Source organism: Loxodonta africana, chromosome 22 (genome assembly GCF_030014295.1).
Source record: "Loxodonta africana isolate mLoxAfr1 chromosome 22, mLoxAfr1.hap2, whole genome shotgun sequence".
NCBI lineage: Eukaryota > Metazoa > Chordata > Mammalia > Proboscidea > Elephantidae > Loxodonta > Loxodonta africana.
Genome location: NC_087363.1, coordinates 17,968,597 through 17,994,485, shown reverse-complemented (window position 1 = coordinate 17,994,485; position 25,889 = coordinate 17,968,597). Strand labels below are relative to the sequence as shown.

Below are 25,889 nucleotides of genomic sequence, written 5' to 3'. Positions count from 1 at the left end.
GTTGGAAGCCCTGGTGGTGTGGTGGTTAAGTGCTATAGCTGCTAACCAAAAGGTCAGCAGTTCAAATCCCATCAGGCACTCCTTGGAAACTCTATGGGACAGTTCTACTCTGTCCCATAGGGTTGCTGTGAATCAGAATCAACTCAACAGCAAAAGGTTTGGTTTTTTAGTCTGTATTAAATTGGGACATAATGTAATTAATGCAGTGTTGACCATGGCTGACATTTTTCCAAGAGACAAGATGGAAGAGATGATACATATCTCGAAGGGTAGGAAATCTCTGGTTTGTCTTTCACAGCAGAATGAAATAGACTTTTATCGTTAGAATCGAGTAGAATCTTATTAAGACTTGCTGTTCCAGGTAACTCCAGGAGAAAAAGTCTGCTGCCCTTGACTACGGCAGGCATATTTGCTTTATGTAATGCAAGGGAAACTTTTAATTACCGGTGTTAAATTCTCTGAAGGTAATTTCATATCACCTTGACGTTAAGCTAATAGACAGGGTCACTCCTGGTTTGTAAACTGTTGTCTGGATCATTTAATAGTTTCGTAGTCAAGAGTGTGAGTGGCAGAGAATTTTAAAGAAAAATAACAAATAGTGTAGCAAGGGTTGAGAACTATGAAATAACCCATTGGAAAAAATAGAAGATTTTCTTTTCTTCTCCCCTTTCCACTGCTCTGGCAAAAGTAGGTTACATTTTTTTTTTTTTTTTCTTCAGAGAGAAATCAATAAGGGTTTTATTCCAGAGGCCATTTTAATACATGAATGATTTGTAGGTAAATTTATTGTAACCAATGGGTGCAGTCGACTGTGTAATAGAAATATTGTCCAAAAGCCGGGATTATTATTTAAATAAGTGCAGTGTTAAATTTGATTACATACTTTTTAAAGCTAATAAAACATTTCATTGCTCTCAAACTATTTCCCATAGTTCCATTTAGTCAGAAAACATAAATTAAGTGAGACTCTGCATAGAAAATTACCCAGGCTTTGTGTGGATGGAAGCATGCATGGAAAAGCCTGGCAGCCGCACCATTTAAAGACAAAGGGATATTAAAGGGGTTGGCAGGCTCCTATATAGGCTGGTGGGGACACTTTCACCCTGGAAGAATTATGGAAAATGACAGCCTAGGAGACTGCAGGTTTTAGGTGGCCCCAGTGGACATGGAGTTGTAGGAAGCCTGGGTACCAGTCCAGCATGAGGCCTTTCTTCCCTTGTACCAGGTAGAGAGGAGATACTCAGGTTGATAAAACTTGGTTCCTTTGAGCATTGGGTCTTTCCAGAAACATAAGCCACTTTTTTGTAAAAAAAAAAATGGTAATTGTTTTTTGTTTTAAATAAATCAAAATAGGGCCTTGGATGCCAGCGTGGGGTGGGGACATTTTAACTTGTGCTATTTGCTGAGCTTACCCTGTGACAGGTCTTCGTTTCCAGCAAAAGTCAGGGATCAGTGTTTTGTATTCATTTTAATGAAATATTGTGCTGATAAGAGTTATGAATGCCAAGTTTAAGCTGTAAATTACTAAATGTCAGCCTGCTTTCTGCTTTGTGAATTCACCAGGGAGCACGCTAATGAAGGTTTCTCTCTCGCTTCGTCTTTCAGTTAGGGATTCACGGTTATGCCTTTGCAATCACAAATAATGGATACATTCTGACGCATCCAGAACTCAGGCCGCTGGTAAGAGAAATACTCCCTTGTTTCTGTGCTTCTCCTTTTACGATTTTGGAAGATTTTCTTCAGTCCTACAATGATGACCCTTGGCTGCAATTTTTACTTTAAAAGCTCAGTTTGTAGTATTGTCTAGAAAAGTTTGTTGTAGTTTATTAATAATATTTTGACACATAATATGTAACTAATGTAGGATAAGTGTATTCACTGTTTTGCCTTTATTAACACATGTATCTATATACATTGTTATTTACTTATTTTACACATGCCAATGTATGTGATATGTTTTCGTTAACTCAAGATCGCTTGAAACCCATTACAATGGATACCTTTATATAACAAATGGACTCTCACGCTCCGACACAAGTCCCACGTATTGCAAGTCACATTTTATACAATAAATTAGACCCAGAATCCCTGGAAATTCATTACAATGGGATTTGCCCCCAAGTGACATTGGTCAGGAGCAGTGCCTTGTGGGTAGAAGCTGTTCACATTTTTTGCTAAATCAAAACAGTTGAGACTTTCTCCATTTCCTGCATAAGTGATAACCGGTAGCATTGTTTGCTGACCTGGCACATAAACCACTTTCTTTCTCTCAGCCTTGCTTTCACCCTCTCTGAAATGAGTGGGGTTAGGGCAAATCCAGGACAGCCTATGCTCTCACTGTCAACCCTAATCCCCAGTATAGGCTGCCAGTATAGCATGGTGTGGAAGAGGGTCCTCAGGCAACATCAGGCTCATGGGGTGGGGGGCCCTCATTTATTGAGAGTGTCCATGGTGGACTCAGTAGAGGTGTTGGCAGTAAGTGAGCCAAGTGTTTGCCATCCCTGAACTAATTGAAACATGGCCATCCCTTTGGATCTGTGTATGTGTTTTTAAAGAAGATATAAAAGTATAAAGAATAACATAGTGAACAATGCTTTTTAAAGTTAAGAAAGTGAGTCGTTTTCTATAGCAGTCCACACACACATACAAACACACATAGACCCATCCACCCCACATGACTTTTCCTCTTTCATCAAAATTAGAAAGTAGCTATAGTGCCTGCTACGCAAATGTTTATTGGCGAGGCGTTGTGCTTCTCTCTTGCATCATTGTTTAGAAACAGTTCATGTGAGAGCTCCATCGTCATCTAACTTCGTTCTAATCACCCTGGTATTAGTGGAGTCATGGCCGCCTCATGTGGATCCCATATGCATGCTTTAAGAAGGGACTTAGGGTAATAGTTTGATTTCGGCTATCTTTTTATCACAAAGAGACTGGGTTAACTGACTAGCTAATTCTAAATGTAACTCAGTTACAATCATTGAAAAGTCTGATTGAAAAGCCTTTGACAGTGACATGCTTAACGCATTGCCCACCTCCAGGCCACCCAACTGGGCTTCTCTGTTGGGGATGGTAGGAGTTATGTGTTTGGTATGGCTGAGTATATGGGCTTTTAGAAATTTTTTCGAAATTCAATGGAACAGAATCGATGAAACAATCAAGCCTGGATCTGCCAGTGGATGAATTAACTTCCTATCAGCTTTTAAAGGAGGAGCGAAATGGAGCCAGATGACAGAAGTCGCCAAGGTAGATTCCCTCTCTGCAGCGGTAGAAATGATCGGCTCCCATCTACACAGTCTCCTCACTGTGTCTTTCTGGTCTTTCCTATCACCTGGTCTTATGGCAAATGGTCTGTTTGCAAATAGTCCATCTGAAGCACTTTCCAGAGCTATGCCTACTGAGAGGCAGCTGGAAGGTTCCTAGAAAAGCAGGCATCTCCTCGCAGTTTACAGACTTACAGATATAAGTCATTTTTATTCTTCTCACTGTTGAAACACTGCACCAAATGGTTTCACCATTTAAAAGTGGTAGCCATAGTGAGGTTTCCATAAAGAGGGTGGCCTGACCAAATGCCCCACATCTCACTTGTGGGAACCCATACCATATAAACCATTTTGCAGTCAATTCATGATAAGAACCTAAGAAATGGCCATGCCAGTGGGCCATCTCTTTCATTCATCTGCCTTTGACCATGAGGCCATCAGAGGAGTTTTGGGGTGATGCCAAACTTAAGGATAACATGAACTAACCCATCTGAATTGCTCAATAAATGTGTGTTACTCTGCCTTGAGTTTTCTCCCAGGCAAAGGTAATGGTGAAGTGGAAGGAACTCACCTTTGTCATCATCATGCAGTTTGCCCTTGACTTGTCATCCTGACAAGGACAAGTCATACAACCTCTCTGAGCCTCATTTTCCTCCTGTAATCCTGTCATAATCATACTATTTATACTATAGGTTGGTTCTTGGAATAAATGGAATGATGCAAGAAAGAGACTGGTATAACAAAGTAGGCCCCAGACGCTTATGGGGTGGCAATAGTTATGCTAGCATCTTTCTTGGGTTCTATCAGCTCTCTTGACATGTCCTCAGCTGCTGTAAAGGTTGGGAGGACACGGTGGTGCTGGGTATTAGAGGGAATCTAAAGAACACTTTTTAAGAATTCAGTGGTTCAGACTATTGTAGTCAACCTTGGCAAGGATTCATGTACACACACATACACACAAGTTTACAGATAGTCTCTAGTATCATATAAAAAAAAGTTTTTTTTTTTTTTAGTATCATATAAAAAAAAAAAGCCTGCTTTAATTCCCAGCCTGCCATCAACTTGGTCTATGTGACCTCATTCAAGCCTATGCATGCATGCATTCGTGTGTGTGTCAGTCTCTCAAACATACACACGCGTCCTCAGTTTTCTTTTTGATTCTCTAGGAACCTTTGGCCAATTCTGGTCTAGGAGACAGGTAGACAGCAACTGTACTGTGAGGAGGCCCAAGTTATTTAAACAACAACAACAAAAATAGCAATAACAGTAATCCTAGAAGTTGCCATAACTGAAGAGTGATAGTTAAGAGTCAACCTCCATGGGATGGAATACCCGGGCTCTCATGTGCCCAAGTTATTTGTCCGCCTCTGCTGCTGCTCTGTCACTCCGTCTCCCTCACCACCATTTCACTCAGCACGTGGTGGGCACTCAGTAGATAAGTGGATAAAGGGATCCTCCCAGGCCACTGTTTCCATTTTTACTTACTTTGGATTCTTCTAGAGGACCTAACTCACGAGCTTCTTCCAGAAAGCCTGTGTCCACAGTGGGCATCTAGCTACCTGCCAGACTCCTTCCCAAGCACAGCTGGAAACAGCTGCTGCGAGCAGCTTCCCTAGCTAGCCTAGGCAGAGAATCCTCATTCAGGCCCAACTCGCCTTCTCCCAAGCCCAGCTGTGTCATTGAATCCTTACTGTAAATGGACGTCCCCCTGCATTTGGGCCAAGGCTGCCAGATTAGCGCAGTGGGTGTGAGTGTGGGGTTGTGGCTAGGGAGGAGAGGATGGAGCAGGCTGCATTCAAATAATTCATATCCCTCTCCATCTGCCACTGAGGTCGTTCCTGCCTCTGCAGCCAGAGGAAAGAAGTGGGTTTCTCTGAAGCACAATACCATTATTTTTCTAATTTGTCCAATAAAATCTTTCCCCCAAACTTAATGTTTGGCTTGATTTTATCCAGTATTTTCTTCAGTCTTGTATGATTTGGGTGTGAATCATAAAGCGTCTCCAAAAACAGCTCAGATGTAAGAGCCTTACTCAGCAAACTCAGTTTGGTGTAATTGGCGTAACTGCTAAAGCCATACTTTTCTGTTGCTAACTGGGCTTTCCTTAGCTGTCCTCCAAGTGTTTCTCCACCACTCAGTCCTTGCCACCAGCTCTGAACTTCTTGGTGGATGAACCAACATTGATTCAACAAACGTACAGCTGGTGCCAGGTGTGCAGTGGCCCTGTGTTAGGCTGATGTGGCCATCTGCGAGCGGGGCAGAGGGCTGCTTCACGGTGGGCTGAGGACCTCTTCCCCGGGTGGTGAGTGGGGCAACAGCCCAGCAAGAGGGATTAAAGTTAGACTTTGAGGGCTGCTTTTTGAGTAATTAAAACCAGTTGTCGAGTCTGTTTCTACTCCTGGTGAGCCCGGTGTAGAGCTGTGCTCCATACGGTTTCCAGTGGCTGATTTTTCAGAACTAGAATGCCAAGCCTTTGAGTAATTAGATACCTACATTTTTTTTTTTTTTCCCGTTTTCTTTACCACTCTTTAAAATTCAGGCTACAAAGATTTCAGGGCATAATTACTGTCTACATTTAAGTTTTCTTGCCCTTTTTTTTTTTTTCCAATCTCTTTGTGAGCTTTATGGATTTTTCTTAAAATATGGAGCCCCAAATGTAGCTTCTGTTTTATTTTTGTCTAGTGGGGAACTGACAGAGGTGGGACTGGGAAGGCTCCACCTTCAGCTGAATCTGTATTTTTGTTGAGATTTTGGTGGTCCATTCGTTTCTCCTGTATAGGAGGAAAGGATGTCTAAGCTGATTTCCTTCCTCAAGGAGGCCCGGACTTTGAGACCACCACGAGAAGACAAAGAAGGTTCCCTTCCAGCAGCCACAGGAGTGACAGGGTTCCACAGAGGAGCCTCGGGCAGGCCAAGGCTGGGACTCATGTCTACAAAGCCCACGCTGAAATCTGCCAATAGCTGTTTGCTCCAGTGTGTCTGCAAGCCCAGGAGGTAGCGAAGGATGCCAGGGAGTTTCTATTCCAGATGGAGAATTTGCTAGTCACGTGGGCAGCCTGATGTGGAGGACCAGAAGGGAGCTGGCAATGATGGAGAGAAATCTGTGCTTCATTCCTTCAACATTCACTGTATGTCTCCCACGTTCTAGGCTTGAGCAAGCTGGTTGGAGTGGCTATAGAGGTGCGCCTTGCCTCAAAGAACTCAAAATCTAATAGGGTGGATGAGATATGTATATGAGCAGCTACAGATCTAGGGGAGATGTAACATTTCATTTGCTGGTCTTAGTATTTTTTTTTTTAACATTTGTTGATTCCTTTTTACATACCAGACACTGTTCTAAGTATTTCATGTGTGTTAGTGCTTTTAATCACTAATTAGTTTATCATTTGCTGATAAATTTTTTAGTTTATCAGCCAGCCTAGGATGCAGGTGGCTGTGTGGTATGTGTTGTATATGGACTTGGGGAGGGGGCTTGGAGGACGTGTCTAGAAGGCAGCCTTGGAGTTGGGTTGTGGCCATCTGTGAGTACCAGGATGAGGAGCCGGAGTTCCCTGTGAGGAAGGGAAATATGTTACAGGAGGGAAGCTGAGGCACTGAGAGGTAAGGTGGCTTCCCAAGATCATGCAGCTCCAAAGTGCTAGAGCCAGGATCCCTAACTCAGATCAGCCTAGATGTACCGAAGTCACTGTGTGAAGTTGGCTCTTCAGAAACTGTGAGGCAGAGTGGAGGTTGGAGGGTGGGGGTGACTGAGAGGCCTTGTCTTTGTAGCCACATGGGTGAATAATGCTAATCCTTGGACCACTGTTGTCAGAATCAGTCTGTACCTGTGCTGTCCAGGTACAGGTAATATAAGCCACAAATATGAGCCACCTATGTAATTTAAACTTTTTAGTAGCCACATTTTTAGGAATGTATTTTATTTAACCCATATATTCAAAGTATCGTCTCAACATGTAATCAATATAAAAATTATTGATGTGATATTTTACACTTTTTTCTACACTACTCTTTGACGTCTGTTGTGTATTTATTTTATAGTTTCAGAACATCTCCATTGAACCAGCCACATTTTAGGTGCTCAGTAGCCACATATGGCCTGTGGCTACCATCTGGGACAGTAAAGGTCTAGAGTGTAACCAGACATCTTGGGCCATCCTAGCTAAGATGGATGACAGGACCTTCTCTTTCCTTAAGGTGGATAGAACCGGGCTCCCCCACGCCTCTGACACCTGCACCATTCTGTAACTCAGTGGTTAGTCAGCAGCCAGGCTGTGGCCTCTCTGGCCTCTGGGGTGGGTGCTTGTCCAGAATTCAGCGGCACTGAGTCATTGGCCAGGGCAGACGGGCTTCCTAGTTTGGCTGGGCAACTCTGGCTATTTCAGCCATCTGGGTTTACTCTAAGGGCCTCTGTGGGAACCCAAACCGCCCCACAGGTCAGCAGATGGGAAAATTAGCCCATTGGGTGAACCTGAGCTGTCAGATTATCTAAATCAGAATATCTAGCCACCGAAATGATTTCTGCTGTTCTGTAAAATTCAGGTTAACTCTTTAATAACCCCATATCCTGCGAATAATTGTGTCATCTTCCTAACCTATAAGAAGTCTTCTCCTTTCCTCTGGATTTCAGGGTTTTGCCCCATGCAAGGGCTCTCCACAGCCTGAGTTCTAACTGATGTCTACAACCTTTTCCTGGGGTTACTCCTTGACTGTCCCCGCCCCACTCTAAACTTTGATTCTGCTTCCTTGTTCTTGTTGACGCTCAGGCGATGTATTTTTCCGTGCCATTTGCTATCGCACTTGGGTTATGGATGGGCTCTTATAGAAGGCTAGGGATACCTGGACTGACCCACAGACATGCCAATGCGTGTAAAATGTCCTTGTACCTTAGTCCTTTTTAGAACTAAGTGGACATACCTATGGACACATGTAAATATATTTTAAATCCTAAGTAGAGAGCACGTATCAAATACCAGTTTAAAAGGGAAGGCACCGTTAGAACTGTTGTTTAGGTCTGCCTTAGCGTAACCAATGGGCCGGGTGAGGAAATTCTATATAACTCTTAAAATTTAGATACAAAGTTTAGATGTGATCTTTATATAATTATGCATATTCTCAATTACGCAGAGTCTCGCTTATATTCCACACATTTTATAGTTCTCTTTTTGTATATAATGCTGGGGCAGCAACTCCTCAGTTTCCCTTCATTTGTTCTTCCCATCCACACCTACACAATCCAAGTACTGATGGCTTCTTTTTAGTGCAACAAGTGTGGGCGTGGCTTCCTCCAGTTGCTTTTTCAGGTCTACCCACCCCCCCACCCTGTCCCTGTACAGTCACTCATATGTCCTACTGGATCTAGCTCCTAAATGCACCCAAACCTGCCCACCTCTCTCTGTCTTTGCCACTACCACCTGGTGAGGGTCACCGTCATGTCTATCCTGGATGACATCAGTCCCCCTTAGGCCCATCCCTGGATACCTGGATACCTGTTCTTGCCACCCCCCCCCCCACCCCAGCCTCCAGCAGTCCTATTCTCTCAGCGGTCAGAGGGGCTTTCACAGGCTTCAATCAGCTGTTGCCACTCACCTGCATAAGTCTTCCCAGTGGCTTCCTTCGGCGTTTAGAGGAGAGCCTGTCCTTACCTACTGCGACCCACAGCACCTGCCAGAGCTGCTCCACCCCCCCGCCCCTGCAAAGAGCTAGTCTCCCTGTCTGCAGCGCTGCCTGTGCCATGCTGGCCCTTCCCTCTGTACCCCAAGTGCCTCCTGGTCTAGTCCCTGTGCTTGCTCTTCCCTCTACCTGGAGCCTCTCCCCTGCTCCCCAGGCCTGGCTTTTTCTCTCCTCCATGCCCAGCTCAGGTGTCACCTCCTCAGAGGCCATCCCAGACCCCCAACTGAAGGAGCCACTCTCCTCCTCCACCACGTCCCCCACTTTAGTTTCTCTGGATGGCTGATGACTCTTGGAAAAGCCCCCGTGTCTCATTTCTCCCCTACAGTCTCCTGTGAATACAAGCTACAAAATACTCGGCTGCTGCACAGAGGAGGGAGTCAGTAAGCATTTGCTCAATGAGGAAGAAATGCAGGGGTGTGGGTGCAGGTTTCCTACAGTAAACGGTAAGTGCAGATACTGCACACTCACCCATCAGATTTAGTGAGTCCTTGCTTTGTCAGGCGCTGGAAAGTGAACGCACTGTTGTTGGCTCTCTTTGCACCCCTGCCCACCCTCTGCTTGTTTGTGAGCGTCTACTGTGCCTTAATTCAAGCAAAGGACTAGATAAAGGGACAAAGAAGCAGGTAGAATGATGTCTCTGCTTATGAGAAGTACACTACCCAAAGCCAAAATTCCTGGTCAGCCAGAGGGGCCCAGAGAAGCTCTGCGCATAAGGAGCATCAGTTTCCCTCAAGGAAGGGTGTCCTGAGAGGCAGGAGGGCCTCCCAGAGGAGGTGACAGCAGATCAGCTGCATCCACGGTCTGCTCTAGGGGCATTTCCTCCCACTCAGCGGTTGCCCCACACTCTCCCCAGAAGTGCTGTCCTTGGACTGGAGCAGGCACGACTTTTCTTTCAGGCCTCAGAGCCATGCATTTTGTTAGCTGCAGCCTTTTGGAGCATATGGAGCTGGAGCTTAGCATCACTTACAAGCCTTTCAGTGGTCCCCATGTGCTGGAATCTCTTCTCAGTCAACTCAGTGGTGGTTGATGAACTGAAAGAGGCTCACCAGTAGGTGGCGCACGGGCACTGCCATGTGCCCAGACCCTCCATGACTGGGGTCCCTGCAGTCACAGATGCTCAGAACAGAGTCCCAGGCAGCTCTGACTTTGCCTGGTCTGAATCCACTCAGTTGAGTTTAAAAGAAAGAATTAGCTGATGCTTAGTAAGTTTATCTGCTCAGAGGAGTGTGTTTGCTGAGCAAAAATAAACAAGCCTGTGTGACCCCACGCAGAGTCTGCTCCTTTTGAAGCACGCCATTTGGCAAGAGAGAAAGCAGAGTCTTGTGTGCTTTCTTCTCAAAGAGATTGTTGAGGGCACCATATAACCTGCCTCGACGCGGACACTTGAGTGGAAGTGCCGCAGTTCTGAGGGTGAATGCTTACACCTTCTGATCTTGGGCCATTATGGAAGGCAGCGGGTGGCTGGATTTCGGTCAAGTTGGTGCTGCGTTCTCTTCTGTAAACCTCAAGCATTCAAACCCACAGCCTCTTGGCCCCCAAGCTCTATGGCTGGGTGTGAGCTTGGGCACGTAGGGAATAGATGAGATGGGGGAATCACCTCCAGGAGGAGTTTTTGAGTGTACACAACGTGCCTTCCTGATGTCCTCTGTGTGCTGAGCCCGGCAGCAGATAAAAACACCAGTTGCCACGGAATTCCCTTATGGCGACCCCATGTGCATCAGAATAGAACTGGGCTCCATAGGGTTTTCAAGGACTGATTTTTTTAGAAGTAGTTTGCCAGGCCTTTCTTCCAAGGCACCTCTGGGTGGACTTGAACCACCAACTTTTAAGTTAGTACCTGAGTGCATTACAGTAACCATTTGCACCACCTAGGGACTCCATGACAACAGAGAAGGAGACTAGTAATAATAACTCGACTCTTAGGATACCAGGAGTCAGGCTCTGCACTGAACAACCCTGCACGCCGCACCTGCTAAGCCTTTACAGCATCCTGCTTTTTTAGCACGTATCACATAGATCAACTGTGTGTAACGATGGTCTCTGAAGACCAGGCCCATGGCTGTGTTAGAAAATAACTCTGCATCCATCCTCAGGAAAAAATGATGAGATGAGGTAGGTTTTGTTTTGTTTTGTTAATAAAATTAGCATGTTCAATTGAAAGAACCACCCTTAATTACGAGGTTGTGTTATGATGTTTGTTACAAAATGCAAGCTGGGCTGGGGAGCTGCCCTTAGCCTGTCCAGATCACCTTCCACCTTTCCCAGCCTCTGCCCTGGAGGCTGACTGTGTGGACCACAGCAGTGGACTGTGGGTGAGGCTTGGCTGGTGGGGATACCCACAAGGAGAGGAGAGACGAGATGAGGCCAGGATGTGTATTCATCCCTGTTCCCCCTGGACTGGCTGTACCCCAATATGAAACCACTTAAGCCCCCTCCTCTATGTGGCTTTCTCTCTCTGGGTTCTTGTGCCTGCTGCCTTTGTGTGTCCTGTCATGCAGAGTGGTGGAAAAGGTACCCACTGTTTGTGGCTTTATGGCACTGCACCGTTTCTTGTAGTTTCCTCACCCTACCCACTCGGTTAGAATAGTTCCTTTATTTAAAAAAAAAAAAAAAAATTTAAGCCTGCCTTAATTAGCCAGCTTGACTGTGCCATCTGCTTCCTGCTGGGTCCATGACTGATAGAAAGGTAAGTGTAGGTGGAAGGTTTGTGTGTTTTTACAGTACTTACTTTGCCAAGAAAGAAAGAAGGAAAGAAGAAAGGGACGAAGGGAGCATAGAAGAAAAGATGTAAGAATGAACAGGGGAGGGAAGGGAGGAACAAAGAAGGAGGGAAGGAAGAAAGGGATCCTGTTACATATGAATGAGGAGTTACTCATCCAGGTATGCACTTGTGTTGGACTGAATCACAAACTGTAACCTCAAGCTTCCAGGCTGAAAACCAGCTCCCTGCAGCCTTCCTCAGCCACCCCATCCACAGCTAGACACCAAGTCTTTTCATAAATTGTACTTCTTGTCAGCACTTTCACACTGGCACTTAATAATATACTGTTTCATTGTGAGCTCAGTTCCCTAAATGTGGGTCTTTCTTCCCTTTTATTTATCATTCACCTCCTTTGCCAGATACCTCGCCAGACCCTGGAGATACAAGGGAGAACAAAAGCACAATCTGATCTGTGTCTTCAGATTGCTGGCCATGCAGTGAGGTGCAGACACGTCAAGATACGTCTGCAATGGAGTGGGGAGCCCAAACTCAAGGCCTGTGCGAGAAACTTGGTGGGGTGGGGAGAGAACTGCTCTGAGTGTGAGGTGAGCTTTAGAGGGAGAAGGTTTTGCAGGGGAGAGGAGGGGCTGGGCGGGGGGATAGTGAACTCTATGCATGAGAGCAGTGGCCTGGCCACACCTAGCAGTGGTTCCCAGACGTTGGGATTTCATGGCTCTATTGGTCAGACTATTCTGGTTGCAAGCAACAGATATGAAATCTGAATGACTTGAGCAAAAGAGGAATTTATTGGAAGATTATATGGAAGTGCTTCTACTAAAATGGAAGATAAATAATGAATGAATTAATATGAAGGAATAAATTTTAAAAACTTAGAGTTCTTCCTTCCTTCCTTCCTTCTCTCCCTCCCTCGCTCCCTTCTGTCTTCCTCTCTTTCTTCTTTGCAATCAAATGGAGAAGGTATGTTTTTAAGAGCTCATAAATAAACAAATAGATGAAAAATCATTACATATTTTCAGTAAGCTCCCCTAAGGAAATAAGGATCCAAGAAAACAAGACAGAGGAGAAAGGTACCTACCTTAGTTGGGAGGTCAGGGAGAGCCCTTCTTAGAGATGAGGTTTTAAGCTGAGACCTGAGGGATAAGAAAGAAATCACTGTGCAAAGATTGTAGAGAATAATCTAGGTTGAGGAAATTCTGTGCAAGACCTTGAAGCCTGGGGATGTTCAGTATGCCATGACCTGGAATCTGTTGGATAGGTCATCTAAAGTTTAGTGACAAATTCCTATTTGGGGTCTTACTTAGTGATGCAGTCGATGTTGCTGCCCTGCCCTTGTCCCCTCAGCTCAGCGTTTCTGCACATGCAGGCCTAGCTTGCAGCTTCCACCACCTGGGTGAGGACTTTCTCTGGCTTCTGGAGCCCACTCTTCCCAGGCATGCAGCAAACCGGAAGTGCCAACAAATTAGCATCCCTTAAACAAAGACTTCACCACTCCTCTGTCAGTTGGTCGCACTGTCAGCTTGCATGTTGCTATGATGCTAGAAGGTATGTCACCGGTATTTCAAATACTAGCAGAGTCATCATTGGTGGACAGGATGCAGTGGAGCTTCCAGACAAAGACAGATCTACTGTAAAAACTGGCCAGTGAGAACCTTATGGACAGAAGCAGATCATTGTCTGATATGGTGGCCAGAGGTGGGCCCATCAGGTTGGAAGGCACTCAAAATACAACTGGGGAAAAGCTGCCTCCTCAAAGTAGAGTCACCCTTAATGACAAGAGTGGAGTGAAGCTCTCAGGATCTTCATTTAGCATGACTCAAAATGAGAAGAAACATCTGCAGACATCCGTTAATAATCAAAACATGGAATGTATGACGTGTGAATCTAGGAAAATTGGTAGTCATCAAAGATGAAATAGAACACTTTAAGATTGATATCCTAGGCATTAGTGAGCTGAAATGGACTGATATTGACCATTTTGAATTGTACAATCATATGGTCTACTATGCCAGGAATGACAAATTGAAGAAGAACAACATCATATTCATTGTCAAAAAGAAAATTTCAAAATCTGTCCTGAAATGCTGTCAGTGATGGTATAATACCCATACGCCTACACGGAAGACCAGCTAATAGACTATTATTCAAATTTATGCAACAACCACTAATGCCAGAAATGAAGATTTTTACCAACTTCTGCAGTCTAAAACTGAGCGAACATGCAGTCAAGATGTATAAATAATTACTGTTGATTGGAATGCAAAAGCTGGAAACAAAAAAGCATCAGTAGTTGGAAAATATGGCCTTGGTGATGGAAACAACATGGGAGAATCACATGATAGAATTTGCAAGACCAATGACTTATTTATTAGAAATTCCTTTTTTCCAACAACATAGACCAACAACTATACACGTGGACATCACTGAATGGAATACATAAGAATCAAATCAACTGTATCTGTGGAAAATGATGGAGAAGCTGAATATCATCAGTCAGAATAAGGCCAGGGGCCAACTATGGAACAGACAACCAGCCGCTCATACGCAAGTTCAAGTTGAAGCTGAGGAAAATTAAAATGAGTCCGTGAAAGCCAAAGTATGACCTTGAGTATATTCCACCTGCATTTAGAGACCATCTCAAGAACAGATTCACTGCATTGAACACCAGTGACTGCAGACCAGATGAGTTGTGGGATGACATCAAGGACAGCATACGTGAAGGAAGCAGGAGGCCATTCAAAAGACAGGAAAAAAGAAAAAAAAGGGCAAACTGAACGTCAGAAGAGACTGAAACTTGCTCTTGAATGTAGAATAGTTCTAAAGTGAAATGAAGAAATGATGATGTAAAAGATCCAAACAGAAGATTTCAAAGGGCAGCTTGAGAAGACAAAGTATTATAATCAAATGTACAAAGCCGTGCAGTTAGAAAATCAAAAGGAAGGAACACACTCGTCATTTCAAACTGAATGAACCGAAGAGAAAATTCAAGCCTTGAGTTACAGTATTGAAGGATTCTATGGGCAAAATATTGAACGACACAGGAAGCATCAAAAGAAGATGGAAGGAATACACAGAGTCACTGTACCAAAAAGAATCGGTCAACGTTCAGCCATTTTAGGAGGTAGGTAGCATATGATCCAGAACCGATGGTACTGAAGGAAGAAGTCCAAGCTGCACTTAAAGCATTGGTGAAAAACAAGGCTCCAGGAACTGATGGAATACCACTTGAGATGTTTTAACAAATGGGTACAACACCGGAAGCACTCACTCGTCAGTGCCAAGAAATTTGGGAGACAGCTACCTGGCCTGCCAACTAAAAGAGATCCATATACATGCCATTGCAAAGAAAGGCGATGAGCGCAATGCAGAAATTCTTGAACAATATCATTATTATCACATGCAAAGAAGATTATGCTGAAGATCATTCAAAAGCGGCTGCAGCAGTGCATTGACAGGGAACCGCCAGAAAGTCAAGCTGGGTTCAGAAGAGGACATGGAACCAGGGATACAATTATTGATGTCAGATGGGTCTTCAGCTGGAAGCAGAGAATATCAGAAGGATGTTTACTGTGTTTTATTGACTATGCAAAAGCATTCGACTGTGTGATCATAACAAATTACTGGTAACATTGCAAAGATTGAGAATCCCAGAACACTTAATTGTGCTCATGTGGGACCTGTACATAGACCAAGAGGCAGCTGTTGATACAGAACAAGGGAATATTGCATGGTTTAAAGACAAGAAAGATGTGTGTCAGGGTTATATCCTTTCACCATACTTATTCAGTCTGTATACTGAGCAAATAATCCAAGAAGCTGGAGTGTATGAAGAAGAACACAGCATCAGAATTGCATTAAAAAAAAATCGTTGTCAATTCTAACTCATATTGACCCTATAGGACAGAGTAGAACTATCTCATACAGTTTCTAAGGAGTGCCTGTTGGATTCAAAATTTGTTTAGCAGCCATGGTTCTTAACCACTATGCTACCACGGTTTCCTTACAACCCATGACATGCAGATGACATAACTTTGCTTACTGATGAAGATCCAAGACTGCAGCCTTCAGTATGGACTACGTCTTAACATAAAGAAAACAAAAATCCTCACAACTGGACCAGTAAGCAACATCATGATAAACAGAGAAAAGATTGAAGTTGTCAAGAATTCCATTTTACTTGGATCCAAAATCAGTGTCCATGGAAGCAGTAGTCAAGAAGTCAAACAATGTATTGCAGTGGGCAAATCTGCTTCAAAAGACCCCTTTAAAGTGTTAAAAAAACGAGATGTCACCTTGAGGACTTAGGTGCCTGACCTAAGCCATGGTATTTTCAGTCACCTCATAATGCTTGTGAAAGCTGGACAATGAATAAGGAAGAATGAAGAAGAATTGATGTCTTTGAATTATGGCGTTGGTGAAGAATGTTGAATATACCATGCACTGCCAGAAGAAAGAGCAACTTTGTCTTGGAAGAAGTACAGCCAGAATGCTCCTTGCAAGAGAGAATGGTGAGACTTCATCTCACATACTTTAGACATATTGTCAAGAGGCATAAGTCTCTAGAGAAAGACATCATGCTTGGTAGAGTAGAGCATCAACAAAAAAGAAGAAGACTCTCAACTACATGAATTGACATGGTGGTTGCCACAATGGGCTCAAACACGCCAACAATTGTGAAGATGGCACAGGACCGGCAGTGTTCCGTTGTGTTGTACATAGGGTTGCTATGAGTAGGAAGTGACTTGATGGCACCTAACAACAACAACAAAACAAAGACTGATGAGCACTCTCATCTCTCAAGCTGGTGTGCGTTCTACACTGCCCCCCGCAGAGTTCCTCAGTGGGATTAAGCTCCAGTTGCCCACAGTAGTCCCTGGTGGTGCAGTGGTTAAGAGCTACGACTACTAACCAGAAGAGCTCCTTAGAAAGTCTACAGGGCAGTTCTGCTCTGTCCTATAGAGTTGCTGTGAGTCGGAATTGACTAGAGGACAATGGGTTTGGTTTTGGATTGGCCTGCAGTGATATGACACGCTGTGTGGGCCACTTTCTCTTCTCTGAATCACTTATTTCCCTACAGATCCCAGATAGTTCCCTCCAAATAAAAGCTTTGCACTAGAATCCTGGTATTAGGGTCTGCTTCTGAGATAATTCAGACTACAACAGTGGTGGATTGATATTTCTCTGCAAAAATTTATTTGTTGTAGACTGTAGTTTCAAAGGTAGTTTGGTATAAATTGCATAGAGCTTTGCATTAACCGGAAGGCATCGGGCACATTTTTCATTCTATTTCAGGTCCCTGCACATCTGTTCCCACTGTACCAGCCCACTTGGAGAATCTACATGTGGACTTAGAAGTACCAGGGAGCATTGGCTTTATGCTGTTAGTAATAGACAGTAGGCACTTTCAGGAAATTTGGTTTCAAGATAGGATTCTCTGCTGCTTTATTGTTTGCCAAAAGCATTTGACAAGGAAAAAGCTCTTCTTTTCACTGGACAGACTCTGACCTTTGTTCTACTAGATTAATTTCATATCTAGAGTGCTACATCTTGGATGATGAATTAGCAATAAAAAGCTCGTCAAAATGTAATCACATGCAATGTGTTGAATAATGATGTCTTAAAAATTCCTATAGATTTGTCTGCACCTCCTTCCCCTTGTGGGGGAAATGAGCCTCAGCTGCTAGCTACTAGTCCCGGCTGAGGAATGCAAACCCTGGCAGTATCTTGAGGCTGAGATGGAAGTGCTGGCTTCTATCATGGCCGAACGTCATCTAACTGATCAATTGCTTTTCTCCATGTGATGCACATCTTTATGTAATTTAAAGGGCCACCTTAATGGGGGTAGAAAGACACGGGAAGTGGAAGCTCAAGGCAGAGTGGAACCCTCACCTCCTCCATCCATAGCTGCCTGGGCAGGGGAAGGGAGTTATTAATTAAAATGTTAACTGCCCAGACAATAGCCGGTAGACCAGCATGGAGAAAGCCTGAGAAGCTAGCATGAAAGCTTTCCTAGCTGTAAATTCCAGGAAAGTTTGTTCCTCCTTAATAGGAAAATCTCAGAGGAGACATGACTGACCCGCTTCAGTGGTGGTAGGCTTTCCCAAGGAGTCCATCTTTTTTCTCTCCAGGGAGTGGAACTTTGGCCTGTGAATCACTGGCCTTACCCTCACCCAATGGAGGGCTTCCTGTAAAGCCCTCCAGCTGGAGCTGACAGCAGAATATTCAAAGGATTCCTTCACTGTAAATGCCCACGCTCGTTTGAATGAAGAATTCAGTCATTTGAATGCCAATGATTATTGCTCTCAGAGTTTACATTTCAGAAAGACAGTGCATCTGAATCCCCATGAGAGCATTAAATTGCTATCTAATTAGCAGTCCCAAATTATATATACTTAAAAGATAATTAAAGGTTTGAAGGCTGTTGGAATAACTGGTTATACATTCAAATGAATCACTAGAAATTTGTTAGTAATGTGTGGAGTTTTCTTTTATTTCTTGCTTTCCTCTTTGAAGTTCAGTAGACCCAACCTCGCAGGGTGAAGTCTGGTAGCGGTAAGATAAAGGCAGATGTTTTTAATTATTGTAGCTCAAACCCCCAAATAATTATAAGCAGCTGTCATTTTTACATAGTCCTAAATGATAAGACACAAAGAACGCAAATAAAATATGTTGAGACCATGGGCCTCCCTGTCACACTGCCAACTTGACCCTGGCATTCTCTAGCCAGACTGCTCCTCACTTGACCTTCATGATCACATGACAGGCTTATGTATATCCAGAAGACAGCTCCCAGGTGGCATTTCCACATGCTCTGTGGTGATTGCTGGACAAAGGGTAATACAAGCACATTTGGAATATTGAGGCAAGAAAGTAGTTTGGCTTAAGCCAAGCAGGGCTTTTGCTGAAAGTTCTTCCCAGCCTCACTTCCTTCTTTTTCCTTAGAGTGGGCTCTACCTCTGTCCTCTCCCTACATGCCACCCTTCCCCCCCATTAGGTGGCCTGGCAAGTTTGCATTCTGTGGGCTGTAGACAGGAAATTCACAGGGCTGGCCACTGCTGTGTGCCAGCTGGGGAGGGCTAGAAATCCTAAGTGACAGGCTGACCTGTCTTAAATCTGATGCTTTCTGTACCTGTGTCTCCCTGGAAGGGCAGGAGCCTCTTGGGAACCAATTCAAGGGAACCTTTACCATAGCTACGACGGTTTCTCTTATTCGGAGTTAATGACTAAAGAAACTGAAGTCCACCAGAACAAGGCACACAGTTCACTCTAGGCAGAGCTGGAGCCAAACCCTGCAAGCGATGAATCCAGACCACGATCTAGAGGGAAACCACACTACCGCCACCGCCCCATACACATAATACAGACAAAGACACCACCTACCACACGCATACACACACACCACGGGAACTTGCCAAAAATTAGACCAAAGGGCCAAGGACCCCTCTGCTAAAGAAAGCTCAAGTTAGTTTTAAATTGAGGCAGGGGCTGGCTTAGCAGACATATGCCCAAGCAGAAGGGATCACCCAATGAGCTAAGCTTAGTTTCTTAGGGATGGTAAGAATAAGCAGATAAACAACAAGAGATTTCAGACCCAGGGTTTACCTGGACCTTTCAGAAACTGACAGGTATCACTGCGTATTATCACCTCTTCCCAGCAGAGAAACACAGAAATATTTCGCAGTTTCAGAAATGTATTCTGGGTATTAGAATCAGCTAAAATATTCTGCTCCCCATTGCCTCCTAGTGTTTCTAGCTGTACTCTAGGAAGAGATCTTGGGAGTGACTTGGGGCGGGGTGGGGGGGCGCGGTGGGCAGAAGGCACTTGCCTGACTCCTGATAATATAGTTTGGATTCCCCTTAAATGCAACCTATGCCCATCCAGGCTCAAATACAAGTATAAGTATTATGCTCATATATATTTAATGGAAAGATTCCTTTGAGAGTTAATTTGAAATTCAGCTCCATTCAGCTATGGAGGTACAGGAGTCTGGTTTAAAATTCCTAGGTGGCACATTGGGTTAAGTGCCCAAGTACTAGCTGAAAGGTTAGAGGTTTAAACCCACCCAGAGGTGCCTCAGAAGTAAGGCTTGGCTGTATGCCTCCACAAAGTCAAGGTCTTGGAGAACCCATGGAGCAGTTTCACTCCGCACACATGGGGTCACCGTGAGTCCGAATCGACTAGACAGCAGCTGGTTTGGTGGTTTGGGGCTTTGGTTTATAGCTACCACAGGTCACCTCGTCTTCCCTCCCCTGTGTGTGCTCCAGGAGGCACCTCAGGCAGACATCAGCAGCCTCACCGATCTATGATCTTGGTTCGATGGCCAGGAGGCTCTCTGGTTTGTGTTTCTGCACAGCGCAGAGCAGTCTTAGTGGCCACGTGCCTGGGCCAGACCTCAGCTGTGCCACTGTCAGCTGTGTGACTGTGGGCAAGTTAACTCAACCTCCCCAGCCTCAGTTTCCTCCACTGAGAAATGCGGACAAAAGTAGTGCCTACTGGATGGGATCGTTAGGATTAAATGAGGTAATGTTCACAAAATGCCTCGAACAGGCCAGCTGCGTAGTAAGTGCTATACATTTGTATGTTAAATGAATACATACACTAATTCGTTCGTTGATTCTTTTCACTCATTCACCAAATATTCGTGGAGAACTTTTGCCAGGCCCTATCCTAGACTTGGAGGGTTTGATGGTGAACAAGAATTAGCCTCGTTCCCTAAGATACTCAGTGGGAAGGACAGGAGAGAGAGCAAATAATTTCCTGTACAGTGTGGTGGGGGCTTGGGGTGGGCTACCACAGGAGGCTGAGGAAAATGTGAGAACGACCCTACCTGACCCAACCTGCATGGGTCAGAACAAACCTCCCAGAGAAGACCAGGTCTTGGCCAATCTTGAGAGTCAGCAGGGAGGGGCCACTTGACCCTGGGTTGGAGTGAAGGGTATTTGAGGAAGATGGGATAGCATGAGCAGAGGCCTGTAGGCAAGAATAATGACAGCACTTTTAGCACCTAGCTCAGTCTGGCTGGAGAGTGTGACAAGAGGCGAGAGTGTTGAAAGAGAGGCCAGAGCAGCAACCAGAGGTGGTGTGACGGGACTTGTGGCACTCTGGCATGTTGGCCACTATACTGTGGTATATGAGGAGCTATAAGGATTCCAGGCCAAGTAGTGATGTGATCTGATTTGGCTTAGAAGAATCCCTCTAGCTGAACTTTAGAGAATGGAGTAGAGGGGTAAGACTCCAGGTAGGAAGACTGTGTAGTAGACATTTGCCATCCTCAAGGTGAGAGGTGACCGTGGTGGCACAAGGGATGGAGAGATGTGATGCAATTTGAAGAGATACTTAGCAGATAGAAGCAATGGGGTTGTGGTAGTTTGATGGGAACTGGCTGCTTTGCTGGCCCGCTGGCCTCTTTGATTTTACTTGTCAGTTCCCGCCTCTGCCCATGTTTCCATGGTCACAGAAAAATATAAGCCCTGAGAACACAGTCAACCTAGCAGGGGAAACTCTGGCGTTCCTTTGAGTCATGAATCATCAGAAGTCTCTTGGGTTTATTCGGACTGACATATATTGAGGTACATTTTTTTAAAGGTATATCACTATAATCAAGAATCAAGGGGAAAAATAAAATTACCTGGGTCACCAGTCCAGGTGGCTGGATGGATCACAATGATGAATGAGAACTTGCTCAGCCTGTGTTCGGGGCATGGCTGGGGCAGGGAGCACATGGGGGGCAGGGTGGGACAGCATTGCCACATGCGTGGTTATGCTGCCAAGCACTCTATCCTCAGGGCACTCTTGGCTTCTCATCAAGGGCCACCCCAGGTGAGAAGGGAAAGAAGCTAACTGGAAGGATCACGGAAAGCCTCATGGAAGAGATGACCACAAAGTGGAGGGGGGGATCCCTTCATGCCTTCTCTTCCTTCTTAAATATCTTTAACTATTTAGCAAGAAAAAACAAATAAAGCTATCATGACAAGCATTTCCTTTAATAGAATTATAAATTACACACACACGTGTGTGTGGACTTGATTAAGACTCAGGAATCTGAAGTGGGTTGGTACTATTACAGACATAAACCAGAGTCAAAGGTCATAGCAGTTGACTTGGATAGAAGGATTCTTTCCCTTCTTTCCTTAGTCCCTGTATCTATGGTATTTCACTTGCAAACTCACTGCCAGCTTCCTGCCCCTCGTGTCGTTTGGCATAAGATCCTTGAAGGAGAGAGATCTCCCTTTTAGGACCGCCATCCCTGAGATGGTGAGACTAGAGCCCCCTTTCCGGTGACTGCCCTGGGGAGAGGCGTTAGGAATGGGGGTGACTGGATGTGGACCCGTATGACTGATCATGGAAGAATAACCAACAACAGAGAGAACTCATTCTACAGTGAGTGATTACAAGGAACATCCTTCAAAGGCTCACACCTTTTCTTACAGTGTGGGTTGACACTATTTTCTGATTTCATTTGAGTGCATAATAAGGAAATCCAACGTCTTTGCAGTTTCAAAACGAGAATTGATCTGTGGTGCCAAATTGTACCCCATCTTCAAAACAGCCTGACAGGTTCCATACCCAAGAGTCTTTTGATATAATTAGCTGCTGAAAGGAATAACGTCAAATAAAAAAAAAAAAGTTCCTTTCTGAGAGACACAGACATGCTCTCAAATGACAGAGGCCATCTTTCTATTGCAGATACTGTCTCCTGACCACCCAGTGGTGTTGGAAATCTTTGTATGAAATTGGCTTGGAATACAGAGCTCGGGAACTCAGTGTGACTCTATTTGAGATCTTGAAATCCATTCCGAAGGCTGCCTTGCATTTAACTTTTGCCCACGAAACTTTAGAGAGGTTTTGTCTCAGAACGTTCTTATTTATCAGAGTCAATGTTCCCAAGTGCTCGCGTGTATTTTTGTATCATATGTAGCACCTGGGCGCTTTGTGCTTTCTTCTCTGGCGTACGGGCCCATCTTGTCTTAGTAGCAGGCCCGGGAGCTGCCACTGTCCCCCTGCCATCAAAGTCCCCTGTTCCCTGTCCATTTACTTGCATGAAAGGTTCCTCCCGCCTCAATCACTCAGCACCATTACCATGTTTATGACTCGCTTGCTATTACAAGACAGATTGGCTTTTTGAAAATGGGCGTTTAAATCCAGTTAGCCACGTTTGTCCTACAGAAACAGTGGGGGGGATAGACTGCCGGCCTCTTCCCCACACACAGCGTGGGTGACTCATGGCTCCTCAGCCCAGCCCTCCTCTCTGAGGATACTGATGAAGATAAAGGTCACTCGGATTTTCAAAGCGGCTTGTTAATGGTTGTTTTTTAAAAAAAAATACCAAAGCTGTTTTAGTTTTACGGCGATCAAAAGGATTTTGTAATAATACGAAGAGAGCACGTAGAACTTCTCATCTTGGAGATGCTTAAAAACGTTAATTAATAAGAGCACAGTACCTTTTAGAAAAAGGAAAAGGCTTCTTGTCTTGACGTGCCCTGCTGCCTGTCTCTCACCTTCCTGCTGGTTCTGCCACACCCTCCTGGCCCTGCTCCCCGCTGCTGTGTCTGGCTGCTCATCTGATCATGATCAGGTTGGGTTTCATCTCCCAGTACACTCTCGTTGGACTTTTTCTGTGGGCATAAAGTCTATGTCATCAAGTCGTGTAGCTCATCTAGAAAAGCCTGGCCTGTTGTGGGGCCATACAACCAAAGGCCCAGCATAATTTTTAGAAATCCTAGCTCAATTGATATCACTAGGTACTCCAGCCTTCTCTGAGGCCGAGTTGGAACCTGATTCTGTTCAATAAGATACTGTATATTGACCAGAAGTCTCTGGGTGGTGCGAACGGTTAATACGCTCGGCTGGTACCTGAAAGATTGGTGCTGCAGTCCACCAGAGGCACCTGTGAAGAAACTCCTGCCTGGTGAACTGCTTCCCCAAAACTCGCCACTGAAAACCGTGGGGAGCACAGTTCTACTCTGACACACGTGAGGTCCCGCTGAGTCAGAACTGACTCCACGACAACTGGTTTTGCTGGTTTTTATCAAGCTGTAGCTTGGGATTTTGATCGTCACAGCCACTCAGTATATACTTAAAAAACAAAACAAAACATTGCCATCAAGGCGATTTCCAACTCACAGCAACCCCATAGGACAGAGCAGAACTGCCAGATAGGGTTTTCAAGGAGTGGCTGGTGGGTTCAGACTGCTGACCTTTTGGCTAGCATCCAAGGTCTTAACCACTGCACCATCACGGCTCCCAGTACATATTTACTAAAAAATACAAAATCAAACGTACCGCCGTCGAGTCGATTCTGACTCGTGGTGACTCCTAGGGTTTCCGAGGCTGTAAATCTCTACAGAAGCAGACTGCCACATCTTTCTCCCACAGAGCGGCTGGTGGTTTTGAACTGCTGACGTTTTGGTTAGCAGTTGATCACTTTAACCACTGCGCCACCAGATCTCCTAAGTATATACTAAAAAAACTAGTTCCTCTGAATCTAAAACTGATTTCTTGCACCCTTGGCCATCAAGTCAGGTTCCGGTGCAGCCCAAATGAGTCAGCTGTTAATAGGGGCATGACTGACTGTGGGATGATTTCCAACGTGGTTCTGCAGCCATTTATATGCCCGCTGTATGCGGTCCCATCAGCAGCTGCCATGTACACTTAGGATCTGAGGTACTACTTGAGGAGGGAACCACCACAAGGGAGGCAGGCAGAGGAGCAGTGCAGATCGCAGACTCAGGAACGGGGCCGGAATCTTATTAGCCATGTCACTGAGTGACCTCTGCCCTGCCTTCAAGCTCCCCATCTTCACATCTGTGAAGTTATTACCCCGCACTAGGAGTTGTGAGAATTAGACAAGGTATGTCTACAACTTAACACAGTGCCCAGCCCAAGAAGTACCACCCTTCAGGAAGAATGGTAGGAGGTAAGGGAAGCTGGCCAGCAGAAAATAGTTGCTGTTTTTTTTTGTTTTTTTGCTAAAGGCAGTCACCTGGAAAGCAGAACAGATTGGTTGTGACATTATATGAATTCCTTGCTGGAGGAACAATGAACTTGGAAAACTGAACTGCTGAACAGTAACTGCTCAAAAGTGCCTACCCTCTGGTGAGGATCTCTGCACTGTGAGAGAATGGCTTTTTTTTTTTTTTTACACTTTTAATTAAATTGCAAGTTTTCTACGATGAGCAATTGTTACATTGATAATTAGAGGGACAAATAAGAAAAACAACAAGCATTCGAACCATTAAGATTGTGGCCCTCATGGCTTCTGCCGCGTCTTCATTTGCAACTAGGAATGCAATCCAACTGTCAACTTCTGGGGGAGGAGACCACCACACTGTCACAGAATCACCTGGCCAACAGTCCACAGCACCATGGCCATGTCTAAGACACATTACATGACCTTGAGAAGAATCACCCACCAAGCCAGGTGGGAGCTGCCCCCTTAAAGGAATGGAGTTATTAATAAACAATGATTCTGCCAAAAACCATTTTATTCCATGAACTGGCTCTCTAGCAATGAGCTCTGTGAAGCAGGGGACTGCAATATCTGTACGTCAGTAATGATATCAACAGAGTATTGGCTGAGTCTGCATTTTTTCCAGTCATATTTGTTAGGATGCTCTATGTGCTATGGTGTTGGTAAAGAATACTGAATATACTGTGGACGGCCAAAAAAAATGAGCAAGTTAATCTTAGAAGAAAGGCAACCAGAATGTTCCTTAGAAGCAAGGATGGTGAGACTTCGACTTTTATACTTTGGACATGTCATCAAGAAAAGGACATCCTGTTTGGCAGAGGGACAGCAAAACGAGGGAAACCCTCCCTGAGATAGATTGACACAATAACCGCAAGAATGGACTCATACACACCAGCGATCGTGAAGACGGTGCGGAACGGGCGTTTCCTTCTGCTACACATAAGGCTGCGGTGAGTTGGAGCTGACCCTACGGCAACCTACCAGGACAACAGCGTGCTAGGCTTTACTCAACCATGTATACTCCCTTTTGTTTCTCACCATAACTCCATGAGCGGAGTGCTGTTGTTGCCATCTTGTAGGAGATGAACATGAAGCTCAGAGAAAGAAAGAAGTGCCCCGGAGCACACAGCTTGTAGGTGGAGACCTGGTTAGAACCTGAGGCTGACACCAGAGCCCCAGCTTTTAACCACTCTTGTAAATGACCACCCTCAACATAACCACATTCTCTGCTGGCAAGTTGTGATGGCTCCTTGAGGTCAAGAGATT

The 25,889-nt window shown here is 44.8% G+C and overlaps 1 protein-coding gene across 1 annotated transcript in view; it reads left to right on the top strand.

Annotated features, from left to right (window-relative positions):
- Window positions 1-25,889, top strand: part of CACNA2D3 (calcium voltage-gated channel auxiliary subunit alpha2delta 3) — a 1,049,182-nt gene that overhangs the window by 806,884 nt on the left and 216,409 nt on the right. Inside the window, exon 17 of the mRNA XM_064274376.1 lies at window positions 1,606-1,680. Coding sequence (XP_064130446.1) covers window positions 1,606-1,680 — 75 coding nt within the window. The remainder of the gene's footprint in view (window positions 1-1,605; window positions 1,681-25,889) is intronic.